A 23,484-nucleotide genomic window follows, 5' to 3' on the forward strand; every position below is an offset into this window, starting at 1 on the left:
CTTAAAATAAGTTAGTGTTATATTAAAAAAAAAATTACACTTCTCTTATTAGATGTGACCACAAATTGAAGCTGTGCTACTGTTTTAGTCAGACACTGAAGACCTAGGTAACCTACTGTGACATGTATTTTAAGGTAGTGCCATTGGATCCATACAGCGTTGTTCAGTAATGTTTTCAGACCATCACATACGTATCACACATGCAAGCATGCACACACAGGTATATGTGTTGTTGGAAACATTGTAGGAAAATAATTTCCAGACAGATTCATTAGAAAACTCATGTTAGTTAACAAATTTCTGTATCTGTTAATCCAGCAATTGCTGCCTTCTCTCAGCCCACTGAGTTTTTCAATCTCACAATTTATTTTAAATATTTGCATTCAACAGAAAACAGCTGCTGGTTGCTTGTCCCATGCTTTTCATGTTTGTATTCTTCAATCATGTTAACTTCTTTCTTCCTATTTCCCAAATGTCCTAATCTATTCCACTACATCCGTTCTTGCTTGCATATGACAAGTACTACAAGTATGCTAAAGCACTGGTTTCTTGGGAACTGTATGATAACTATATCAAAAATCACAAGTCTCAAAGTTTCTTTGGTTTTTGTTTTTACACAGAGACCTACAGAAAACTATACTCACATAAACATCACTTTACAGAACAGGAAACAGATTCCCGATGTCACCATTGCAAACCACTTGCAGAGCTGAGACTAGATTCAAGATCCAGTCTCTTTACTGGCTTATAATGGCACTTTTTTTTTTTTTTTTAAAATAAGGTTTGCTATTCCCTGTTGCAAGATGAGCACTCTTACTGTCATCATAACAGCTTTTACCCTCTTGCTCCACCTCCTTCCCTAATCAGGGCATTATTTTGACCAAAAATCACAAGCAAATCAAGTAAAGCAGAAGGAAATGGGACAAAATTCATCACAATGTACACTTCATTCAACCAGTCAGTAGAAAACTGCAAAACAAGCAAAACTTTACATAACACAAGTGATCTTTTAGGATAATCAAGTGCATACATATCAAATTCAAACCAAGATTTTTGCTACATGCAAATAGAAGGGATGACTACCGAATTGTGAACGTGGAAATGCTAAGTAACATTTAAAAACATTCCTCTTACTACTGAAGACATTTTCTCCCAACAACGCATTTTGGAACTATTACACAGACAATTCTGCTTCCAAGTTTTTTCATAACGCTGTTTTCCTATGAAAATAATTTTCTCCTCCATTATCCTCTAGTATGACATCTTGATATCAGCTATGTGAACTATTTTTGGCACTTGAAATTATCTGAATGTTCTTTTAGAATGTTAATAATGTATCTTTGTAAACAGCATCTTTAACAAGTCTTAATTATGTCATTTTGTATAAAGCTGTGGTACATAGGAACACCGGCAGTTGAAGAGAATTCAATTGTGCTAGGCACTGTACAAACACAAGTCATTATAAAACAATCTCTCTCCGTTCTATTCTTTATTTCTCTAATGGCTTAGTGGTAAAACAGCTATTCCCCAGCACACATAGGGAGAGTCATATTATTGTTCACTAATATAAACATTTCATTTTGCATAATACAGGAGGTAGAAAGTAATAACATATCTCATTAAGAAATTTCTCATTGGATTAGCAGATATCATCAATCTTTAAAATGTTTAAGCATGTCTCATTACATCAGAAACCATTTCCAATTAATATCCTCAAACTCACTTTATGCACTATAAACAGCCTACAAAAACCAGTTACTTTTTATCTATCTCCCTCCCTCCCTCGCAAAATACCTGTGGAAAACTCTTACTGGTATTTGGCATTCGAAAGCTTGCTGTGTTTCCAGCAACACTGTTCACTAGGGATCACACCTGAACCAGTCAATAAGGGCTGCATCTAACGCCACTCCTTCCCTGAATCCATGCAAATACAGCAAATTTTCCTTCTCTATTCCACAGACATAAAAACACCAAACCAATCTTGGCAACGCACACAAAATACAGAAAGTAAATTAAAAAAAAACCCAGCTACTGTGGTCTACTGACAACTTCCAGAAACGCCAGCCACACCAAAATGCATCGTGCTAATTAATGCTGAGAACGTGCCGATTCCTACAATAAATGTCTGTTGGATTTTGTGTGAAAACCCAGACACTGATATGTTTAACACTGTAAAACATTCATATGAAAGTGGTAAATACTGGAATTTCTAGGGAGATTAATTTGTGCTAGTGGTAGCAAAACTGCTTATGTTAACTTTTGTTTGACTGAGATTTAATATCCAATACAGTTATTTTGATTGTGATCATTTAGGAAAACTGTTACCAAATAATGTGATTTTTTTAGGGTTTCTAGATATGTTTCTCTCATCTAATTCTTCCATTATTTTAGTAACTCCATATATTTTTACTGCCTCACTAGGCAGAAATAGACGTAAAAAAGAAATCCATAAATAAAATCCATAAAAAAGTCAACGCTGCTGTTGTCTCCAGCTGTAGGCTCTGCCAGCCCATCGCCTCCTCTGAGACTCCACACTAAACAACTTCTGTCAGTCTGAATTTAAATAGATCTTTACCCACCTAAGGAACCCACCACTTTTTTTCAGCTTCACTAGTCTAAGAAACAGAGAGCTTTGGACTGGACTTATACCCAGAAACGGGTCTCCCAGCCCCGTTACATGGAGAGGCCTTGCTTGTGGACAGAAAACAGATCACAGAGGAATACAAGAAAAGAAGACAAGACACATATAATGAAGAAAGTTGTGAGAGCAGGAAAAGACCTTCGATGAACAAAATATATGTAGTGTCCTAAACCCCAGAAATCACTTTCTCAGCTACAGTATGTAGTTTAATGCGCAATTTAATTTATACTACGGCAAATATTACCTCAAAATATAGATTACTACTTGTATTTGAGAATACTATCCTTTATATTATGGGAATTGGGCTTTCTACTAAATCTGGAGTTACTGTGTTAAAAGATACACACTTCTGACATCTGAACAATTGAGTGGATGAACACGATGAGGGCTGGAGCACCTCTCCTATGAGGCCAGGCTGAGGGAGTTGGGATTGTTCAGCCTAGAGAAGAGAAGGCTGCGAAGAGACCTTATTGCGACCTTCCAGTACTTCAAGGGGGCCTACAGGAAAGATGAGGAGAATCTTTTTAACAAGGCCTGTTGTGACAGGACAAGGAATAATGGATTTAAACTAAAGAAGACTAGATTTAGACTAGACCTTAGAAAGAAATTTTTTCCAATGAGGGTGGTCAAGCACTGGAACAGGTTGCCCAGAGAGGCGGTGGAGGCCCCATCCCTGGCAACATTCAAGGTCAAGTTGGACGGGGCTCTGAGCACCCTGATCTGGTTAAAGCTGCCCCTGCTCACTGCAGGGGGGTTGGGCTAGATGATCTCTAAAGGTCCCTTCCAACCCAAAGCATTCTATGATTGATTCTATGATAAAAGGTGACATCAACATCCAGTGGAGTTGCGAACTGTAAAGTTAAACCCTGGTCTGTAAGATATTAATCAACTCAATTAATCCAACAATGGGGCAACCAGCCTACAGAACAAAACAACCCATAGCTTTTGAGGTATTTTCTTATTCCAGCATCCCCATACACTGAGAGATTCAGCTGAGCGAGTTAGCATAAGCACTCCAGGGCACTTGCTAAAAACAATCCAGACAGTCTCAGCTACCAGTACAATATGATCAACTATCATTTTCCACTTTTCTGACATCTTCAAAATGCTCTCCTACTAATGAAGTCAACCATTAGCCCAGAGTATAGTACTTGTTTATCTTAACTAGAGGCTTATAGTATCAGCCACATTTTTTTTCTATTTTCCTATTTCAGATACGTCAAAGTAACTGCATAAGAAAAAGAATTTCAGCAGCACTAATTTTTCCTCCAAACATTTAAATATTTAGTCTGAATTTGTTAAATAAGGACAGATTACTAAAAAACATTTATAAATAACTTCCTTAAAGCAACCATTTTCTGCATCTCTGCCAAATGGTTTGTTGCCAGGCTGCACTAAAACCCTTTTGCATTAATCAGATACTTAATACTTGCCTTGCACAATTTTTGTTGAATAAAAAATCTGAAAGGATATTTTATAAATGAGGGCAAAGAGCAAGAGTGATCAACATGCCTAATGAAAATTAGTATTTCCTTATTCAAGTCATAGATAGACAAGCCCCATTTGACTACATAAAAGTCAGATTTAACTGGGAGACAGACAGTAAACAGTATGGTTGCTTAGACGCACATTACAGAATGTAATAGAAGTGATAAATTCTAACTCAAATTAATATGAATTTATGCAGGGCATATATAACCAACACTTAACCACATTCAGTCCTGGAGGATCACTTATATTTTAAATCAATGAGGTAACAGTAAAGCATCTTTAGCACATTTTGCTTGAATAATTTTTATTCTTTGAAAAGCTGATGAAATGCAACTTTTACTAATATTCCTTTTATCTTATCCTGTAACTGAAGAGCTGAGAATCAAAAAGATGAATCCTGTAAAACACCTTTTACATTGACAGTTTAAAAATCTTGACCTCTCTCTCCCCCTCCTCAAGGATGTGTAGGTACCAGCTCAAGTTCACCACACCATAACTAGAGCTCTGTTTTCCCTTGAAGACATCCTCATTGCCCTCTTTCATCATCACATGTGAATTCCCTTCCTGACAGTCAGGCCTCAAGTTAAAACACCTTTTCTCATTTAGCATTTTCCCTAGGTCTTCACATCTAATCTGCCTCTTCAGATCATTTCTTCACAATCTGTTTAAAATCGGGAGTTTTCTATTTACTGACATAGGCTTATCTGTCTCCAGTCTCAAGTTGTGATTGCTGCAAAAATTCTTTACTCTGGTTTTGAAAATAAATAAGTAAATACTGAGACAAATAGGGAATTTTCTGTTATATGATGGAACAGCTTCAACAAAAAAGCTGACACAACCCTTAAAAGGTAAGCGCTTTAGTCAGAGGGCTGGTTAGGTAATTTTTCTCTCTCCCTCTTCCCCTTGTGATCATTCCTGTCAGTATGTATTTAGGCACATTTTGAAGCGCCTGATGGACTAGTGGTCCTAGGAAGGACTTCTGCCTTCCTCAGGCATTAATATGAGATAGGAACACCGAGTCCTGTGCAAATAAGGACAGTCCTAGGGACATACATAGGGAAAATAACATAAGGACATTTTATTCACTGACTTTGTTAGCCACCAGAGGTGTTAGAAGAGGAATTTCAGACAAAGTGTTGGAAACCCTCCTTTCTCTAATTCCACTTGTGGCACAAAACTCTTTTTAAAATAGATTTGGGTCTTGAAAAGTGTAAAAATTGTAAAACCTGGCAAGGGTGCGATGGTACGGAGGTTGTGTTTGTTCTACTTTGTGGGTAAGTGGGAAACCAAGAGGTTAAAAATCAGGGTGTGGTGAGACCCAAGTTCATATCAAGCAGTGAAGAAGCATGATTTGGTTACAAGATCCCACAGTAACACCTTGAAACAGCAAAAACATTTGTTCATAGGCTCTTCAGGTGAAGTAGGAGGCCCTTGCACAGTCCTCGTCCCAAGACAATGGGACAAGGAAAAATCATGTAGAGATGCTGCTGCCTGAGAAAGCTCAGAAAGGGGTTAAGGAGAGCTCTTGCCCTGCAGAGCTTGCAGCACCTCTCTGGTCCAACTGAAAACCACTTGGCACACTGATTGCACTCAGGGCCTCCACTACCCCAAGAGCACATGAGATCTTCTGTATGTTTCCTACACCCATACTAGCGCCTTTCCTCCGATTCTCCACTGCCTCAAACGTTGAGCAAGTTATTATCTAAGGACCAATTCTCACATACTGAGACACAACATAAGCATAAAAATAGATACTTAAGTGCTCTTTTCACAAAACAAAGCCATTTTCCTTTTAATTTTAAAAAGGCACTGTTACCTACAGAAAGTCTATTTCAAGTTCTACCTTTGTTAAAATAAAAGGTAAAACATCCAACTGCAATTGTTATACAAAAGACCAAATGTTGGTACACAATTGCAGATAGCTCAAATAATTCAGCAGAGCTTTACTATCTGAGATCTGATCAATAGTCTTTAAAACAGATAACAATGGTAAAGGCACTGCCTCCTGGATTTTTCCTTATGACTTCTTTTGTTCCAGAGATATCAATCCAATGCTGTGTCTTCCACTTCAAGAGTATAACGTGCATTACTTCAAACTGTCAGAAGAAGCAATTTTACAGCGTGATCGAACCTTGCTGATTTTGTGCAGCTCTTCAGTAATTACATTAGTAACTGTAGGCAGGCATTACACTCAACACTGACAGCATATCACAGATCACCGTGTCGGTTGATTTAACAAAAACAAATGAAGCACAGAGTAGAAAGAAGTAAAAGACAGTTCTGATGTGGCAAGAAATGCCTACGCTTAGTCAGTTGTGTATAGAAATGGTATATATATGGCCTGCATCATGAAATGACAGACCAAGAAAAATATGCATCTTCTCATTTTGTGAGAGTGATAAGTGCATGGTAGTCTTTATCTAGGAATCAGCAGTCGTCACATTGTTAACTACAAAACTTACAGATATATCAAAATCTTAGCCTATGGTAGGCAGTATAAACAAGATTATACGCTGTTCTTGAATATTAAAATTTCACTTTAAAAATAAAAAGACACTGGGCAATAACATTTAACAAAAGTTAACACAAGCAGTTTTTACTGAATTGTGGTACATAGGGGGGTTTTTTGGGGAGGAGGGTGCATATATAGAAACAATTCAGTAAGGCTTTGTAACAGATAAGGTAGAATGCCAAAGAGATTTAAAACATTTCAGGAACTCACAGAAGTTCAAGGTAGCAGTGTAGAACCTGAACCAAACAGCTACTCTTTGGAAGTGAAATCAGTAGACTCAGAGAAGGGCAATTACTGATGAACAAAACAAGTCATTCAAAAATTCTTTCAGCTTCAAAAATCCAGTCCTCAGCAGTGTGTGTCCATCTCACATCAGTGGAATCACTACTCCTTAATACCACAACTTCTGTTCTATGAGTTGCTAAAAACTGCTGTTCTCTACCTCAAATCATCAGGCAGTCAGACACCATCACTCAAGTCTGGGAATCTAGCCATTTCATCACTCTGCTGTGAAGAACCAGGTATTCTGCACAGACAGACACTTCACTTTAGTTTGTGTTAAAGAAACCAGACAGCTTTCCCAATGACCACACAAAATGAAGCAGCTGCGTAGTTGTATCTGAAAAAGATGCATACACCAGGTCTGCATGGTATGGAATGAGATTGTTTGGGGGGAGACCTAGCTTAAAGATGAGTAACTATGATCAACTATGCTCATCTAACTGCCATTCAAAACACTCAAGGTCCATTAAACACACCATAATCACAGCATAAATACGCAACAGCAAATACTCATTCTCACAAGAGATCAAAAAAGTTATGAAAGCCAAAACTTCAAAGCAGTTTCAGCTGGAGAAATAGAAATGACTTAGTGATGGCATCCGTATCACAGGATGGCGGAGATCAGAAGGGACCTCTGGAGAGCATTCAGTTCAGTCTCCCTGCCCAAAGCACATTGTTCACAACATTGTCCATGCTGAATCAAAGATAATTAAACCCTAAAATAGGTAACCTGAGTATTACAAACACCTCAGATTTTTATGGTAGTAGATAGGAGGATGGTAATAGAATGAAAAGTCATGACCCCTGAGAGGTTTTCATATGTTGGAAGTAAACAGATGAAATTTGAATTAAAAAAATGCTCCTATCCCCCCCTCCCAAAACAACAAAACAACCAAATCCCATAAAACAAAATACCAACCCCTCAAAAAACCAACCAAACAAACAAAAACAAAAAACAAAGTATAAGGAAACTGTACCAGATACCACAATTGTTATTTTATAGGAGAAAGAATGCCTCAGAACTCAAACCTCATAACCCTTGGAGATTATTGTCAAGGGCACCCTTAAGAAAACAAAATGCAGTAGACCAGTATAGAAGACACAGAGTAGTACACACCACGACATTACTTCAAATATCTTTAGAAATAAAAAACAGACACATGCAAACCACGAACAACACTTACAAAAGCTGATGCCAGACTAAATTCAATACAAAACCAGCATGTTTCTCAGAAAATGGACATAACATGTCCTATAAGGCATATAATCAATCTGATTTCCTAGACAGAGTCTTAGCCACGCATTGCCCTGACCCGTGTCCTTCACAGAAGGGAAAGTAAAATACCTCTGAGTTGGATGAGCTCACTACTCTTCAGTTTTATTATTCTCTGATACTTTAGCTGAACTTTACGTACCCCATACTAGATATTCCTTCAGAATAGTTCACTTTCTAGAACCCCCCACAAAAAGGAGGGAGAAACTAGCAAAACTCAATAAACAGCTAAGAAAAAGCATGAAGATTTAATTAGAAGCCAAATACAGATGCACTACCTTATTCACTGCATCTTGCAATTCGTTGTTTGAAAAGAGCCACTCTGACTTGTTTTTCATCATGTCATCATCAAATTGCTGACATTATTGTATTAAAAACCGTGCCGTGAACATGCTTATCCTATTCCTTATTGCAGGCAAAACAGAGGACAGAAGTCACAGAAGAAAAGCTGAAGGGAAGAACTTGCTCTTCATCAGGGAACATAATTAGACCATACCTGTTCTGAACAAAAGTTTCTTAAGAGTAGTCTTTGCCAGGAAGGGAGAAAAGGGAGAGAAAACAAAAGCCAACCCAGTTTCCTTCTTGCTGCTTTAACTGACATTACTTCAGAGCACATATACTATATGCAAAGTAAGGAGTTAAGTCCATAGCAAATTGACAGCGCATGTTCATAAGTATTAGTTAACCAGAGTTGTTATTATGGTCAACCTATATTACTATTTTAACATTTTTAAATACAATCCGTTAAACTGTTAAATGGAGACATAATAAAATGTTGGAGAGTTTATTCCACTGATGCCTAACAACTTAGGGTAGATGTAAAATGCTTTATGAAAATGCTATATTATTACTGTGCATGTATTTTATCTCTTTTTAAAAGAGTGTGCTGAACACATACAACTATGTAAAGGAACCAAAAACTGTGTTTTGAATTTGTCAATGGTTGAAAAGAAAAAACCAAAAATGGGTCACTTATTGTGCGACCCATCTTTCAGTCAGAAGTTAAAGTTGCAAAGGATTTTCCCTTCTTCAGAGTTCTCTTTTTAGTGTTATTGGAAAGCTTGTCTTCTTGTTTAAATGAATTTCCTTTTAATCTCCTCCCTGAGCTGCTAGATAGATGAAGCCTCTTAAAAAATTCAGGATATCACTGTAATTGTAAATTGATCTGCTGCTGTGGCAGAAGGCTGGGGCCCTCCATCCAGGAAAGAGACTGTCTTCTCAAAGTTGGTTTTCGGACAAATGATTAATTTGCGCTCTCTCTTTACTACTACATGATCCTTTAATGGAAAAGCAGTTTTAAAACAAAACTACTACTTTTTGGGTTGTTTTATTCCTGGCAACATACAGGGAAGAAAGCCAACTGCCGAAGTCAATGTGAAATATTTACAGGCTTGAAATTTTTAAATTTCCTAAAGGAGACTTTGCATCTACTTACATAGGAACTAAAACTGTATTAGACAATTAAAATGCACATATTCATCACTGCTAAAGTTCTGAATTAATGTAATATATTAATAAACACAGGAAAATTCCCCACTGATTTTTAATGCAAAGTTAAAGATTGCATAGTCATAACAGTGTTCCAACCTTAAAACAGACATGTAACTCATTAGTATCAAAGCAGACGAAATTATTTATCTAGTGTGGTGCTGAATCCACACAGCCTATTTGCCTTTGGCTCTTTGGTTATGAGATCTGGCATCACTTGGATTATTTCACCTAATCCATCATTAGCTTTCACGTGTCCTATATAGTGTGCAACAAACCTAAATTTAACAAACCCAACTCCCCATCAATTACCATGCTGAATATATTACATGTCAGCACAGAGTACAAAGATTAGACATGCTGAATTACATATTTCTTTGTGAAAAGTCAATATTTTTAGAGCACTGTTAATGTTGCTGACTCCAATTGTAACAAATGTTCCTTCCCACTGTGGACAGGCATTAATGCCTTGACCTTTGCTATTTACATACAACACAGAGCTACTAAACAAAATGAAAAACCTCAGAAGACACAGAAAATACATAAGAGATCCCAGTAACAGTATCACAGAGTCACAAATGTGGTTTTTTTAATTGCCATATTCGCTTGGCTGGTGGAATCCTGGAAGATGACCTAATTTTTTTTTCCTGTAATCCTGCAAGTAAACATTAGTAATTTAGATTTAACTTTCTCCATGTACACAAAGCACACAAAAAGGTTTTTACTTACAACAAAAAATAAGTATGCCGCTGTTGCGTTAACATAGCATCTTTACGTAGCATCCTTACTTACCGGTCTTCCACAAATACACCGACGAAGTTTGAAATTCACTTTGTGCACGAGCGTCCCAGATTCCCAGCAGCAGAAGCACAAGAACTCCCACGCACCGGGCTGGCACAGCGGAAACCCCTGGACCACGGCAGAACGCAGCGCTCCCCTCGCTCAACCCCATGCCTCCAGCAGCCTGCTGCCACCTCCAAAACCCGCAGCACGGCCACAAAGCCTTCTTGAAATAATACTCCCCTCTTCAGAATTTCTTCACGGGGAGAAGGGGACTGGAAACCTCTCTCCCACTATTGTGCATGGCAGTTGCAAAGGAAAAACTGTTTAACGCCAGGGAACAATAGAGTCCTTGCTTGCGCTTGCTGTTGCGGCGGCTGCGGCGGCTGCGGCTAGTATGGATGCTGTTCCACGCTCTTCCATTCAGCGGTTAGTAGCAGTTTTCCATCAGCTAAAAGCAAGACAGCTGTCCGCAGGGGGCTCCAGCTGACTGAGCAGGTTATCTTGCTCTGGGAGGCAGCAGCAGTCATTTACACCAGCTGGAGAGAGTGAGAGACACAGAGAAACAAGGATGAGGAGAAACACAAATAGCCCAGTGCCGTAATCTCGACGCAGAGAGCGACTGCAAAAGGCTGGCTTCCCAGACACGTCTCTCCCTAGAATATCCCAAATGTTACACGCTAAGAAGAAAAGAAGCAGCATCATTAGACATGCTTCAGAAACACAAGTCATACAAACAGAACAGATATAGCCAGAATTATATATATATCAATTAAGGGAGCATCAAACATTTGTCCTGCTAACAATATGCACGCTGCACTAACCATTTTGTAAACAACAAAAAATAAGTGGTTACATATGCATTAAATAGACAATTAAAACCTTATGAAGGAAAATGGAAGAAAATGCAGGGGAAAAGAAAAGAAAAAAAAACCACTAACTTGCCTTGCATATTCATCAAATCTCTTTCAAATAATAACATACAGCTATCTGCTGTGAGGACAGATGAATATATGTATATGATAACGTGTATGTATGTGTAAGCAGATCACCTCTGTGGTAGATGAAGTGTGCATGTAATATATAATGCAAGATAACATCCTTTCCTATCCAGCAAGTATGTACACATATATACATGCATAAATGTCAACTGTGCAATTTAAAATAATTTGAAGATCAAGTTATCAATCATTTTTAAAACATACACTGAGTTTTACATACGAAAGTATTGAGGATACATTAGGCTGTCATGATGATACAAAAACGTGGAGAGAGACAAAGCTTTTTAAATAGGGATCTTTCTCTCTCCCACCCACTACCCCGTGAACAGATGCAGTAACAAGCCTAAAGATCGGGTTTCGGACACCTATAAACTGGGAAGCAAATGAGGAATTTTCAAGAAAACTGCTATCGCATTCAAAAAGTTTCATTAAAAATGCAAACAGCTACAAAAACACACAGTAGGAACACAGGACACGGAGTTTGAAAATGATGGAGCTATTGTTGTTTAAAGAAGAAACCTTCAGTCAACCTCTCTTGGGACGCCTGTCATTTTGCACAACCTTCCCAGACTCAGCCTTTTCACATGCATTAGATTAAAATCAGCTGTGATCAAATAATTCCCAAGTCCTCGCCTGTTTAAATATTCTGACATCAGAGCAAATTAGCAATGTTGAAGGTTGCAAATTCGTCTTTGTTTACTTTCCACTCTGTTACGCCTCTAAGAGGGAATTAAAGGCTCAGGGAGCTCTAGCACCGTGAGGCTGTGATTAAGAGAGATAAGCAAGTGTGGATTACTGTTCCTCAGCTGTTGAAAAACAGGCAACAATCAGGAGATTATAGGTTGATAAGGGATACATAGAAAGCCATGATCTTAACAAATTTATAGCATCCTGATGCAGAACTTGTACCCTCAGCTAAAGCACTTCTGGAAATACATTTTATTCACTTCTGCTACATCATGCTGTATTCACTTTAGGAAGCACGGAAATCCATTCAGCCTTTGCTTTGTTGAACTGGACAGAATACTGCTTTAAATCAAAATGCTCTCTGAGTTCATAGAATTATAGTGATTTCATAGGTAAATTTGGGGTTAAGTTAGTCACATGCACATTATTTCACATGCTATGTAGAATATTGAGAATATTTGACCTAATAAAAACAATGCCAGCTTCATAATTTATGAAAAATAAGACTAAGAATTTAAGAGGTTTAAAATCATCAGGAAATCTGTGGTAATAGCTTTATTGACTTGCATAGTTAAAAGAAAACATATATAACTTATACAATCCTTTCAAAAACTAAAAGTAAAAATGCTAGCTTTTTAGCTGGAGCTGTGCACCAGGGGAAAAGTCAAGTTTATAGAGTGACTAAGGGAAAAAGCACCCTTTTCAGAGTTATTAAATACAATGGATTCTACCTAGAATTTTTATGAATGTATAAAGAAAGCCTCTGAAAATATTTGGTACGTGACTCAGATCATCCAGAAACATCATCAGGGAACAGATCATCCATGTAGTTGGCACAATGAATCAAAGTGGGTTTTGACAGCAGAACAAAGCAATATCATGAGAGAGGGTGAGCACACATACACAAACACTCAAATATTTTCTTACATTTATGCAACTATAGGACCACATACTTTTAAAACTTCACTAAAATAGGGATTATTAAAATAAAATAATTTCACGCTACTTTTTATGGTTGTACCATTTTTTCTGTCAAAAAGATCAATGAACTATGAAAGAATAATTTCAGCTTTTTTTTGGTAAGAAGCTCTGATGCATTTAAAACTGTTCAGAAGTATGTCACAGAGACAGAACAGAGGCAATATGTATTATGCAAATGTATTTGTGTGTCTGGAAAAAAAAATAACGATTCCTGAAGAGCTGTTTTTGGCAAACACTAGGTCACTTCTGCAGTACATACACTCATCTTCTATTAATCAGGGCAGGGAAAGGCCACTGAAACCACAGGCCAAAGAGTAGGCTGATGCCTGCAGACAGAGACACCCACCCCAACCTGTCTGCAGGACTTAGACGTCGGACACAAGAGGGAATATATCCTGATTGCAAGCTTCAGCTGCTATCAGCACGCTTTACCCGGAAAGCTGCTGTTAGCCTTTTCCACCCCAGTGTATCCAATATGTTCTTACCCTCTTCCTATCTGCTACAGTGACTGTGGGACCTCCCTCCCAGTTAACAGTGCAACCACTATTTCCAGCCCAGGCTGGCAACCCATCTTCTAATACATACCTAATGATCATAATTTATCAGTTGTTTATGGTTAGACATTCCCAAATAAATGTTTAAGTACTTCTGAGAAGAAACCTCTAGACAAAGCATAGAAATAAACTACAATCGACATTAGTGTCTGTATCACTAACGTAATATTGTCAGCATTGTACCTTGGAGAACCAACATATGAGTCTCAGTAGACTTTTATTCAGATACATTTATTTACTTGAGGCACAGCAGCTATGTGGAGTCTGTAAACTACTTGCACAAGTGATTGACAAGGTAGCACCTTTTCGTTTTCTAGGAAAAAAATACTATTAACCTCAAAGACTTTCATGAAAACGAGGTAGAGTTAGCCATAGAATACTGGAATTATTTGTTCATGTTTCCTAGCATTAAACAGTTAGAGGATGACAAAACAAACATCAAATCCCTTTTATTTAGTGGAAAGAGAAATGAGAAAAAGATACAAATTTCTTAGCCACCGGGTACAAAAAGCTGCCTGCCAAACGGAATCACCCCACTGGTATTCCTCTGCTAGCAGGCAGTCCCCTGGTAGCACCTTTTTCTGCTTATGAAATGCCATGAATAAGAGCTTCATGATCATATTATCTTTAGCCTAGATATTTTGTTTTTCTACATATAGTAAAGTCAAAGAGTGCGCAGAGAGTACAGCATATATACAGCTCATTTGTTCCTAGAGTCAACAATACTCAGTGAAGAGGTGCGTCCAGCATAACTTTCATCAACCTCCAATTTCAGTCTGGTTAAGCCAGAAATCTTTAGAGACGTTTCAGTCCACTTTTCTAGATCTATAGAAGATGTTTTAGAAACTCTACAACTGTATGCCACTAAACCATCTGTGCTATGTGAGTACTAGAATACCACAATAATCACCCAAATTCTAAAGAATGAAAGTCCTCCTCATCTGAACTCTGCTCATTTTGATTTATCTCCAAGACTTTTTCCCTTCACTTATGTATGAAAATGACAAGTGCTGCCAAAGACGAATAAGTCAAGTACCTCCCTGAAAAGAGCTTTAGAGTTACAATGAGTTTATCACAGCCAATACCTATTGGATAATACAGTACCACACATTTCTGAAAAGCACTCTAAATTTTTAAGAAACTGATCTGGTTCAGTCACCATATTAGGATGCCCTTGGATATATCCCCTGTATAGGATGCAGTGGTATGGTTGCACCCCTAACTTTTAGAGGAGAAATTAGGAAGGTGTAGTATGTTCCCTTACACGTACGTTTGTTTTGCAAGATCCATGACCTAAATAATCCACATAACAGCTCAAAAAAGCTTTTGTTCTCTTCTGTTATGTCACAGAGTGAACACATGAGCCAGAACTTCTAGCTCTGCATTTTGTGAGAGCCTGACTTTCCTGCAGATACCTTATTACCGATGCAAGTATATTATAAGGATTCTCTTGAGATGGGACCTGCAAGAATTTTATTACATTTTGAGAACTTCAGGCTGGAATAAAATGTACAGGATGCTTTTAGGCTTTGCTGCAGAGCATTGAGCACTCCTCACCATGCTCAGTAATGGTCTATTATTTTTCTTCATATCAATGCTAGGGAGCCTAGTCAGGGAAGCCACAAAAAATATCCTAAACATGAACAATCTGAAAAAAAATAAAAACCTAATATGTTGCAATATACTTCGTGTCTCAAAATCTGGCAGCTCCATTCCTTAAGTCCAAAATTAAATGTGCTGGTGCAAAACTTGCAGCTGAAAAAAGTTATTCTTTAGGGGTGCCAAACATATGGCCTCTAGGTGTCACACTCGACCATGTCATAATACACTATTTATGGATTTCTCTTATTCTTTCATAGCAGGTAAGAGACTTTGATTTTATCCTTTTAAGTAGTGATGTTATGTCACATCCTCTTTTCAAACTCATAATTTAAAAAAAAAACAACAAAAAAACCCCAGCAAATTTCTGCCTCTTTCATGCAAGTTGTACAATTATTTTTGGTTTTGCCAGAGTGACAGTTTTTACAGACGTTAGAAGTATCATGATGCCTTTTTGTTAAATTGATATCAATCTTTTGGATCATGACAAATCAAGAACTATAAGAGTTATGTATATGAGCTGTGCAGAAGTAAGAGCATCACATGTACAAAATCACTAGAATATGTTAATAATGTACACTTAAACTTTTCAGTCTTTCTTGATTACTTTGAAAATCTTTGCAACAAGGAAAAGTTATTTTTGGAAAATGAATATTCTACTTGCATGAATGCATGAGCAGCAAACATCTAGTCATTTAGTTCTGACTTTACAAATGCTTTACTTTTATTAAGGTGAGTTAGTACTTCTTGGACAGATCTCTCATTTTTGTGTTTTTGTTTGTTTGATTATATTGGGGGGGGGTGGGGGGGTTGGTTGGTTGTTTTTTAATCTAATTTAAATCTTGAAGTTCTCCTAGCCATTCTTTCATTGGTAAGGGGTGGGTTTTTTCAGTTGCAAAAAAGGTAATTTAGCCTTTTTTTTAAAAAAAAAAAATGTACTGCTGTATTTCTGCAGTTCTTGCAGTTCTCTCAGTTTGGTTTAACACCTGCCTGTTGCATTTTTTGTAGATCCCTTTGGTAGGTAACAATCAATATACCCAGCATGGAACATTCACGGAAAGAAAGTATTCTTTGTAAGAAGTGCATGTTAGCGTACCACCAGGAGTTATATCACGAACTGCTTGCTGGCAGATAAAGCTAGAGGAATTCAAGAAGAAATCAATGAATTTATCAAGGAAGCCACTTAGCTTTGGATCAAGCTGCCTGGTGAAACAGTCTATTTGCCATCTTTGCCTGTCTTCCAGAAGAATGTTAGTTTTGACTTAATAATACGTTTTAACCAAGGAAAGGCTACTGGGCTAAATAGATGAATACTTTTGTGAAACATAACGGCCCAAGAACTGCAGAAGGTCAGATTAAATCATCTAATTCTACCTTCTGGCTTTAAATCTGTGAATGAACATTGTCCTTTCTGCCCAGATTACATTGGCTTCAACAGCTGACTACATGAAGTAGAACCTTTCCAAAGATCAGAACTAGCTCCAAAAGTGTCTGTGATAGTTCAGGAAGTGTCATCTCTGTTGAGAATTCAAGCTCTCAACCTTTTCTCATCAATTCAGAGATCTGTTCAGTAGCCTCTAGTGGAACTTGCTGTGTCGTAGGAAAATACAGTATGTGTTTTTCATTGGAAAGCTAACAGCGTTGGTACGCCAGCTTGCTCAAAGAGATTTTGAGCATGTTCATGTATTCAGAAGTGGATGGAGTAAATCCTTGTATTGGAAATTTCTGCTGCAGAGACTATATGTACAGCATAATTCTGATCACACACAAAATTCACAAGCAAAATACTAATTACAGGGCTTGTAGCAAGGTCTGCATGACTACTCTAAGTCTCTCAATTACACTTTTTGGTTTCTTAAGACTGCCAAATTTGCAGTTTCATAGTAACTTCATAGATAAAGCCAAAGACAAGAAAGAGGAAAAACACATAAAGATTATCTCCATCCTGGTCCCAGTCATTTCAATGAAGAATAGAGACAATCATTACTTTTTTGGGTTAATAAAGAAGGAAAAAACCATGTGCATAAGGAAAGTGGTGAATTTTTCACTTAAAAGTTTTTGGTAACCTCTACTTCAGGGAAGAAACTTGAACTTTGCTTCTGTTGGGAGCAATCAGTGTGTCTTATTATAACCTCCAAAAAGAAGTCTGCACGCAAGTAGAAACTCTTCTGAAATTGTGGTACCAGTATGCACTTGCTTAGAGGGTGCTGAGGGAAAAAAAAAAAAAAAAGATTGGGTACAAAAGTGAGACTGGAACATAAAGCCAGCCTCTAAGTCACTAGGATTGAAAGCATGGGAAAGAGTAAATGATAGGAAGAGCTAAGAAAACAGGATGAAATCAGGATAAGAAACCTAAGTGGGGAAAAAAAACTGTGAGGAAGGAGTGGCAACCAGAATTTGTGTGGGTGTGTTATTTACTGTTTACTCTTTTAACACATTTGGCATGTATCTACAGCTTGTATACCTATGTGATTAAGATTGCAAAAAGAATTTTTATCCAACTAGTTAACTCATTTTCAGAAAGTCCAATACAGACTTCACTAAAGGAGAAAACAAACCAACCAAGGTGACCATAATTGCCAGTAGAACCTGTTTTCTATCACCAAGCCCATTATACTAGATTTTCTGAGAGGAAACCAAAAGGCAGGATTTTAATGGGAGTTTCTAAGTCAACTCTGTTCCTCCAATGTGTGCATATACTTTTGAATTTGTGTTTCTAGAATTAATGGGAACAGCTAACCCCTATGCCTAACATGAACTTGTGCTGAAAAGAAGTACGTTTATCCAGACAACATTCTCGCTGGAGAAAAACAGTTAAAACTGATAGCTGTAAATGCAAATAAGTAGACTAATTCGCAGGACCTGAAAAGCAGGCAGGGAGATTTCAAAGACACAATGTAGAGGTAAGTCCTGAAATCCCTGGCAAGGGGAACAGAAAGAGAATGGAATAAACAAAGAAAATCAGTGTCCATTATTGCCTTTGAAAACCCTCTCCAGGGAGAGCTTAGTAATTTGCACATACCAAATCACCTTTAAACAAAAGCCACCTTCAGTCAATTTTAAACCTTCTCCTTATTAAAATCCTATTGATTGATCATTCTTCATCTAAATGTCTGACAAGCCAATTTCCATTTTCAAGGAGGGAAATGTTGGTCTTCTTTTTCAAGCCATAAATCACTCAAACATTCTGTTATCAATTCTCAAATTAGTTAAGTAATACAAATTAATAAGAAAATTAAACAAGGCTGCTTTCTTTAGTGAGTTGTTTCATTGTTTGGTTGGTTTTTTTTAACTTAACCAATACATTTAATGGTTTCCAAAAATGGTTATGCTTAGTAGTAGTGACAAACACAATATAGTTGGAAATAGCGTTTAATGATTTGTTAACTTCTTAAGAGGCCTAACTTAGCTGGCCAAAAGTACAGCTGTATGTTTTGTGCTGACTTCAACAGATCAATAAACAATAGGAGTATAACTTCAGGAAACTGATTAAAGGATCTCACACCATTCTGACATAGGGTAAGATGGGGTGAGATTTAAACCATATTGAATTAATGATCAAGGTTCGACTGTGATTTGCTAACTAACCAAGCCCTAACATAGAACTACGTTATATCACTAATAATCATATTTTGCAAAATCCTAGGTTATAATTAAAGTAACAGCACAGAAGATAATATCTGAAAATAAATCCTTCACTCTCTAATTTTATATGAAAGATACGCAAGTGTGTTCCATCTGTCATACTTTCATTATATGGTAGGTGCTTTAACTGGGGGGTGGAAGGGAAATCTGTTCCTACTGATCAATCGTACTATTGAAAATTATAGGTCACTCTCACTGAAGTCAACTCTGTTGCAAAGTACAATGTAAAAACTAAATCTAAATAAGGAAGGCAACAAAATTAATGAATTCTAAGCCCATATTAATGAAAGCATGATATGATTTCAAACCACATGGACAACTAGTTCCAAAACTCTGAGTTGTGTTAACAAAACTGCCCATTCTTCCGAGTGCTGACTTTTCTTCTTCCTCTGCTGGTGCAGCACCATCCTCTGCTACACTCCATTGCACCATATTTCTGTGGCTAAAAGAAAGCAAGTAGACAAATCTATGCACTGAGATAGGTGACATCACAACCACATATAATTGGATTTTCTGCATATAGATCACAATGCACTTAACACATTCTGTGTGCTGCTGAAAAATCTTCTCTAAATTATCAGCATTAGCATTAAAATTAGAGCTTCACTAGGGGGATCAAACCAAGCTTAAGGTGATGTGACACTTTCAGGACAGGGAAAAATTTCATTAAATTGGCACCATTGTTCTTCCCTATGGTGACAAAAGACATTATTGCCAGTTTTCTCCAATCGCTATTATACTTGCGTATCTGAAAATGAGAGAAAAAGCTTTCCAATTAACTGTTAGTGGCAGCTCTAGTACTTCCACAAGTTTTTTCCATGAGACTCAAACATAACCTTGGTCTAAATAACTGACAGTTGCATCTATATACTCTCTGCAGAATATATGACAACTTCCTTTGATATACTGCTCAATGAAGGAAGAAATGGTATGAAGGAGATTAAAAGAAGGGGTTTTCTCAGTGATTGCACTATCATTGAAATAGTATAGAAACTTGCACAGGAGTTGTTTCTAGATCAGCATTGAGTTCAGTTCTTACCATCCAGCTAGGTGACCGGAGCATGATTTCCCTGGGACAAGGGAACTTAATCTACACATATGAAGTGGGGTGGGGAGCACTAAAAAAGTGAAGCATGACTTTGAAACCGCAACAGCAGTGTTTGAATGACGGGTTCAGGTATAACAACAACCTGAGTTCGGGTAAAGAGATGAACATGTTCTACCAGTGCAAAAAAAGGCATGTCATGCATAAAGCAGAAGTCAAACTTTACAAAATAACCTGTTTCCTTGATGTATCAATAGGATAAAAAATAATTTCTTATTCTTTCATCTTAATGCTTTTTTAATATACATATTGAATGTTTCACTTTTACAAAAAAAATATCAACACAATTTCTGTCAGCTTAAATTCTCTTAGCACCCATATATAAATACAGATACAACACACCTAACTTTAGTTGCCTGGCTGATGTATCGGTGCCTAAGTAGAAGCATATTCTTCTGAGATATCCCACATAGTGAAAGGAAAATGGCAGATTTTGTAATATGTGGCTAAAATACTGTCACCAGTAGGCCAAACTCCATCCATTGCCTGCAGACACTTCTACATATGCTTTAACATTAAAGTTCCATCACACATATTGGAGGTATTTTCAGTGTTTACAAAAGCTACTTTTAGTAATTTTTTTATCAACTTCAAAACCAAATTATTCAGAATTTTACATGAAGAAAGAGGAAGAAAACAAACAAAAAAAATACTCTGCTTCCTCCCAAAGCTACTAGAAAACCATTATAAGCAACCTGCTTTCAAGACCTTGGAGCATAATTGCATGTTAAATCCTCAGATCATTTCAGTTCTTCCTTCTTCCTACAGATATACAGTCATAACCATAACATATGTAGAAGTTTGCCCATATCTTATTGTAGCACATGCACTTATCTAAAGCAGGAGTTTAAATATTATATGGTCTTTGAATACATCCTAAATACTGAAACTTGCTGAATAAGGCAAGGCCTTATTCATTGTACCTCACTTAGGCTCAAGCAGGGTATAATTCAATAAATTAACCTCCTGTAAAGTTACAGGGTTGCCATAGCAAAGTATTACACTGACAGGATTCAGAAAAGAACACCATTATGTCAAACACTTTAAACAAGCATATGCCTACACTAAATGACCTCTCTCTGTCAGTAACTGGTTGACTGGCAGCCAACAAAACACTAGTTTGATTGCCAACCTTGTGAATCAGAATTTTTTTAATGTAAAACTTAACTGTATTGAGTTATTTGACTACAATGATCTCTAATAAAAATTATTCTTGACTTGGGTATAGGCAGTTTGGCAGAGGTTCTAAGCTCTCAAGATTTAATTTTCATTTCTGAAGGGACTGGTGTATTGCACTGAGGGTTCCCAGCCTCTGTTAGAGTCAAGGCTTCTGACTTCATGTCCTAAGTTTTCTAGGTGCGTACATAGTTTTGACAAAGGGAAGAACCACATATCTTGGATCTGTGGAGGAAAGGAGAAAAATCAATCTTCCTATCTCTCTTATATGTATGCAAAAAGAAAATTGCTATTGTCTTTGGCCAGGACAGAACTTCTTCTTTTCACCAAGCATTAGGAAAGTTTAAAGGAAATAATCTGTTACAGAAGAGATTTTTTGTAGTGCTGTCTTTGTAATCAATTCTACGAAAGAAAAATAATTAAAATATGAATATGGAATGGCATTTTCATTGCATTCACATCTTCAGAACATAATTCAGAAACCCAGTCTCATTTTTTTCCCCATCTGGAAAAAAGTACAAGAATTTTCTTTCTCTTCTGTGTTTCATATTCTCTTTCACATTCCTATCTTTATGTTAACCTGCAATTTCAAGTAGGGATCTTCAGATGATATCATAATGAAACAATCCCAAATGAGTTTCTTTGGCTTTGTATAATGGAATACAGAAGATTGTATTAATTTGATTTCAGAATGGACCATTAGCCACTGTATTCTTAAACCATTAAAAGAAAGAATTTGAAATCAAACAATAAATAAACCTAATGCATACCTCTAAGCAGAAAGTAATTAAAATAGATAGTAAACATTTGCTTTATTGTTTGTTTTTCCTCCTAAATTATGATTTTTACAACAGTTCTTTAAATGGCTTTCACTTTAACTGCATTGCAAAAATGAGATTATATTCATTGTATGCTCTTCATTAACTCAACTGATGGTGTTTTAATTCCTACAACATACAAAGTCTGATGTTCATTTTGCAATTTGACATAGCTGGTGTGTGTTGAGAATAATTAGCTTCACTATGGCAGAACAAATGATTTCTTTGCAAAGCACACACACCACTTTTTAACACAGATTATTGGTAAACTTTCAAGGTATTTCTTGTCTTACAGAAAAGCAACTATTTCATTTTTAATTAACTTTTCTGTACCCTCATTTCCCTAATGAACTAATAATCCACGTTTTATCTGACAGTAAATATTTTCAACAGATCTAAAAGAAGATGAGAAAGGACACTTGGCACAAGTGTTATGTCTGCTATACTGAAACACTTTGGCATTATTATAAACAATAAATGCAGTTTAAAAGACTAAGCGTTAACCAGAAAGGCAATAGCATGGAATTCCATTACAAATTATTAAACTATGATGATTTTTTTCCTAAGACTTTCTATAAAAAGCCAAACACCACACCTACAGTTTGGCAAACATATTATTTTAACATATGTAGGTACCACATAAACAAAGCCAAACAGTTACACTCTCACACAAAATTATTCTACTCATCTATTTTCAGAATTACAACATAGTATCCATGATGTGACCTCTGGAAACGTGCACTTATATTAAAATGTTACGAACATCGGTACAGGCCATGGGTCAACAAGTGACAGGAGAACACCACCTGAAACATCTGTAACGGTGCACCCCGATACCGTTGTGGGCTGATTCAGTTGGTGGTCTGTGGCTGTCTGGCTAACCCACGCACACACACTAATGGAGATGGTGGGGGAACGTTGGTTACACAGAGGTCCAATACCTTGCAGAAGCGGAGTGCCCAAGGCAGGAGCGGTGCGGGCTGTCACCAATCCGTTGCCCAAAGCCTGACACTGGGACCAGTCAGAGTGGGTGCCGCGTTCTCCCCCCCACCCTGGCTCAGCTGTGCCACACCTCTGCAGTGCTAACTGGGGCACGTGTCCGTTAACTTTCAAGATGTGTATGTGTGTGTTTGCATGTGTGAGCAGTCTTCCCTGATGTGGCCCATCCTTCCTTGCTTGGTCCGTGAATAAATTGAGCACAAAAGCACCACACTGTCTAGTGTTCAACTCCCCCTCTCCCCATCACAACACAGTCAGCATCTTCTCCCAAATTACTGGTATTTTATGTTCTCCATAATAAAAATAACATTTAGACCTTACTGTATCCCCTAAAAGCCTAAAGCAAGAGAACTAATCCTACAGTCAAAGAACAACCACCAGAATATCTCTTATTCCTTACCCCCTGCCCCCATGATATTTAAGGTGTTTTTGCAGAAGTAGTATTAATCTCT

At 37.3% G+C, this 23,484-nt stretch overlaps 1 protein-coding gene across 1 annotated transcript in view; it reads right to left on the reverse strand.

The window, feature by feature from the left end:
* Positions 1–10,639, reverse strand: part of THSD7A (thrombospondin type 1 domain containing 7A) — a 208,456-nt gene extending 197,817 nt beyond the window's left edge. Inside the window, exon 1 of the mRNA XM_075705432.1 lies at positions 10,480–10,639. Coding sequence (XP_075561547.1) covers positions 10,480–10,639 — 160 coding nt within the window. The remainder of the gene's footprint in view (positions 1–10,479) is intronic.
* Between the last annotated feature and the right edge of the window lie 12,845 nt (positions 10,640–23,484).

The sequence above is a fragment of the Pelecanus crispus genome, chromosome 2 (assembly GCF_030463565.1).
Source record: "Pelecanus crispus isolate bPelCri1 chromosome 2, bPelCri1.pri, whole genome shotgun sequence".
Taxonomy (NCBI): Eukaryota; Metazoa; Chordata; class Aves; order Pelecaniformes; family Pelecanidae; genus Pelecanus; species Pelecanus crispus.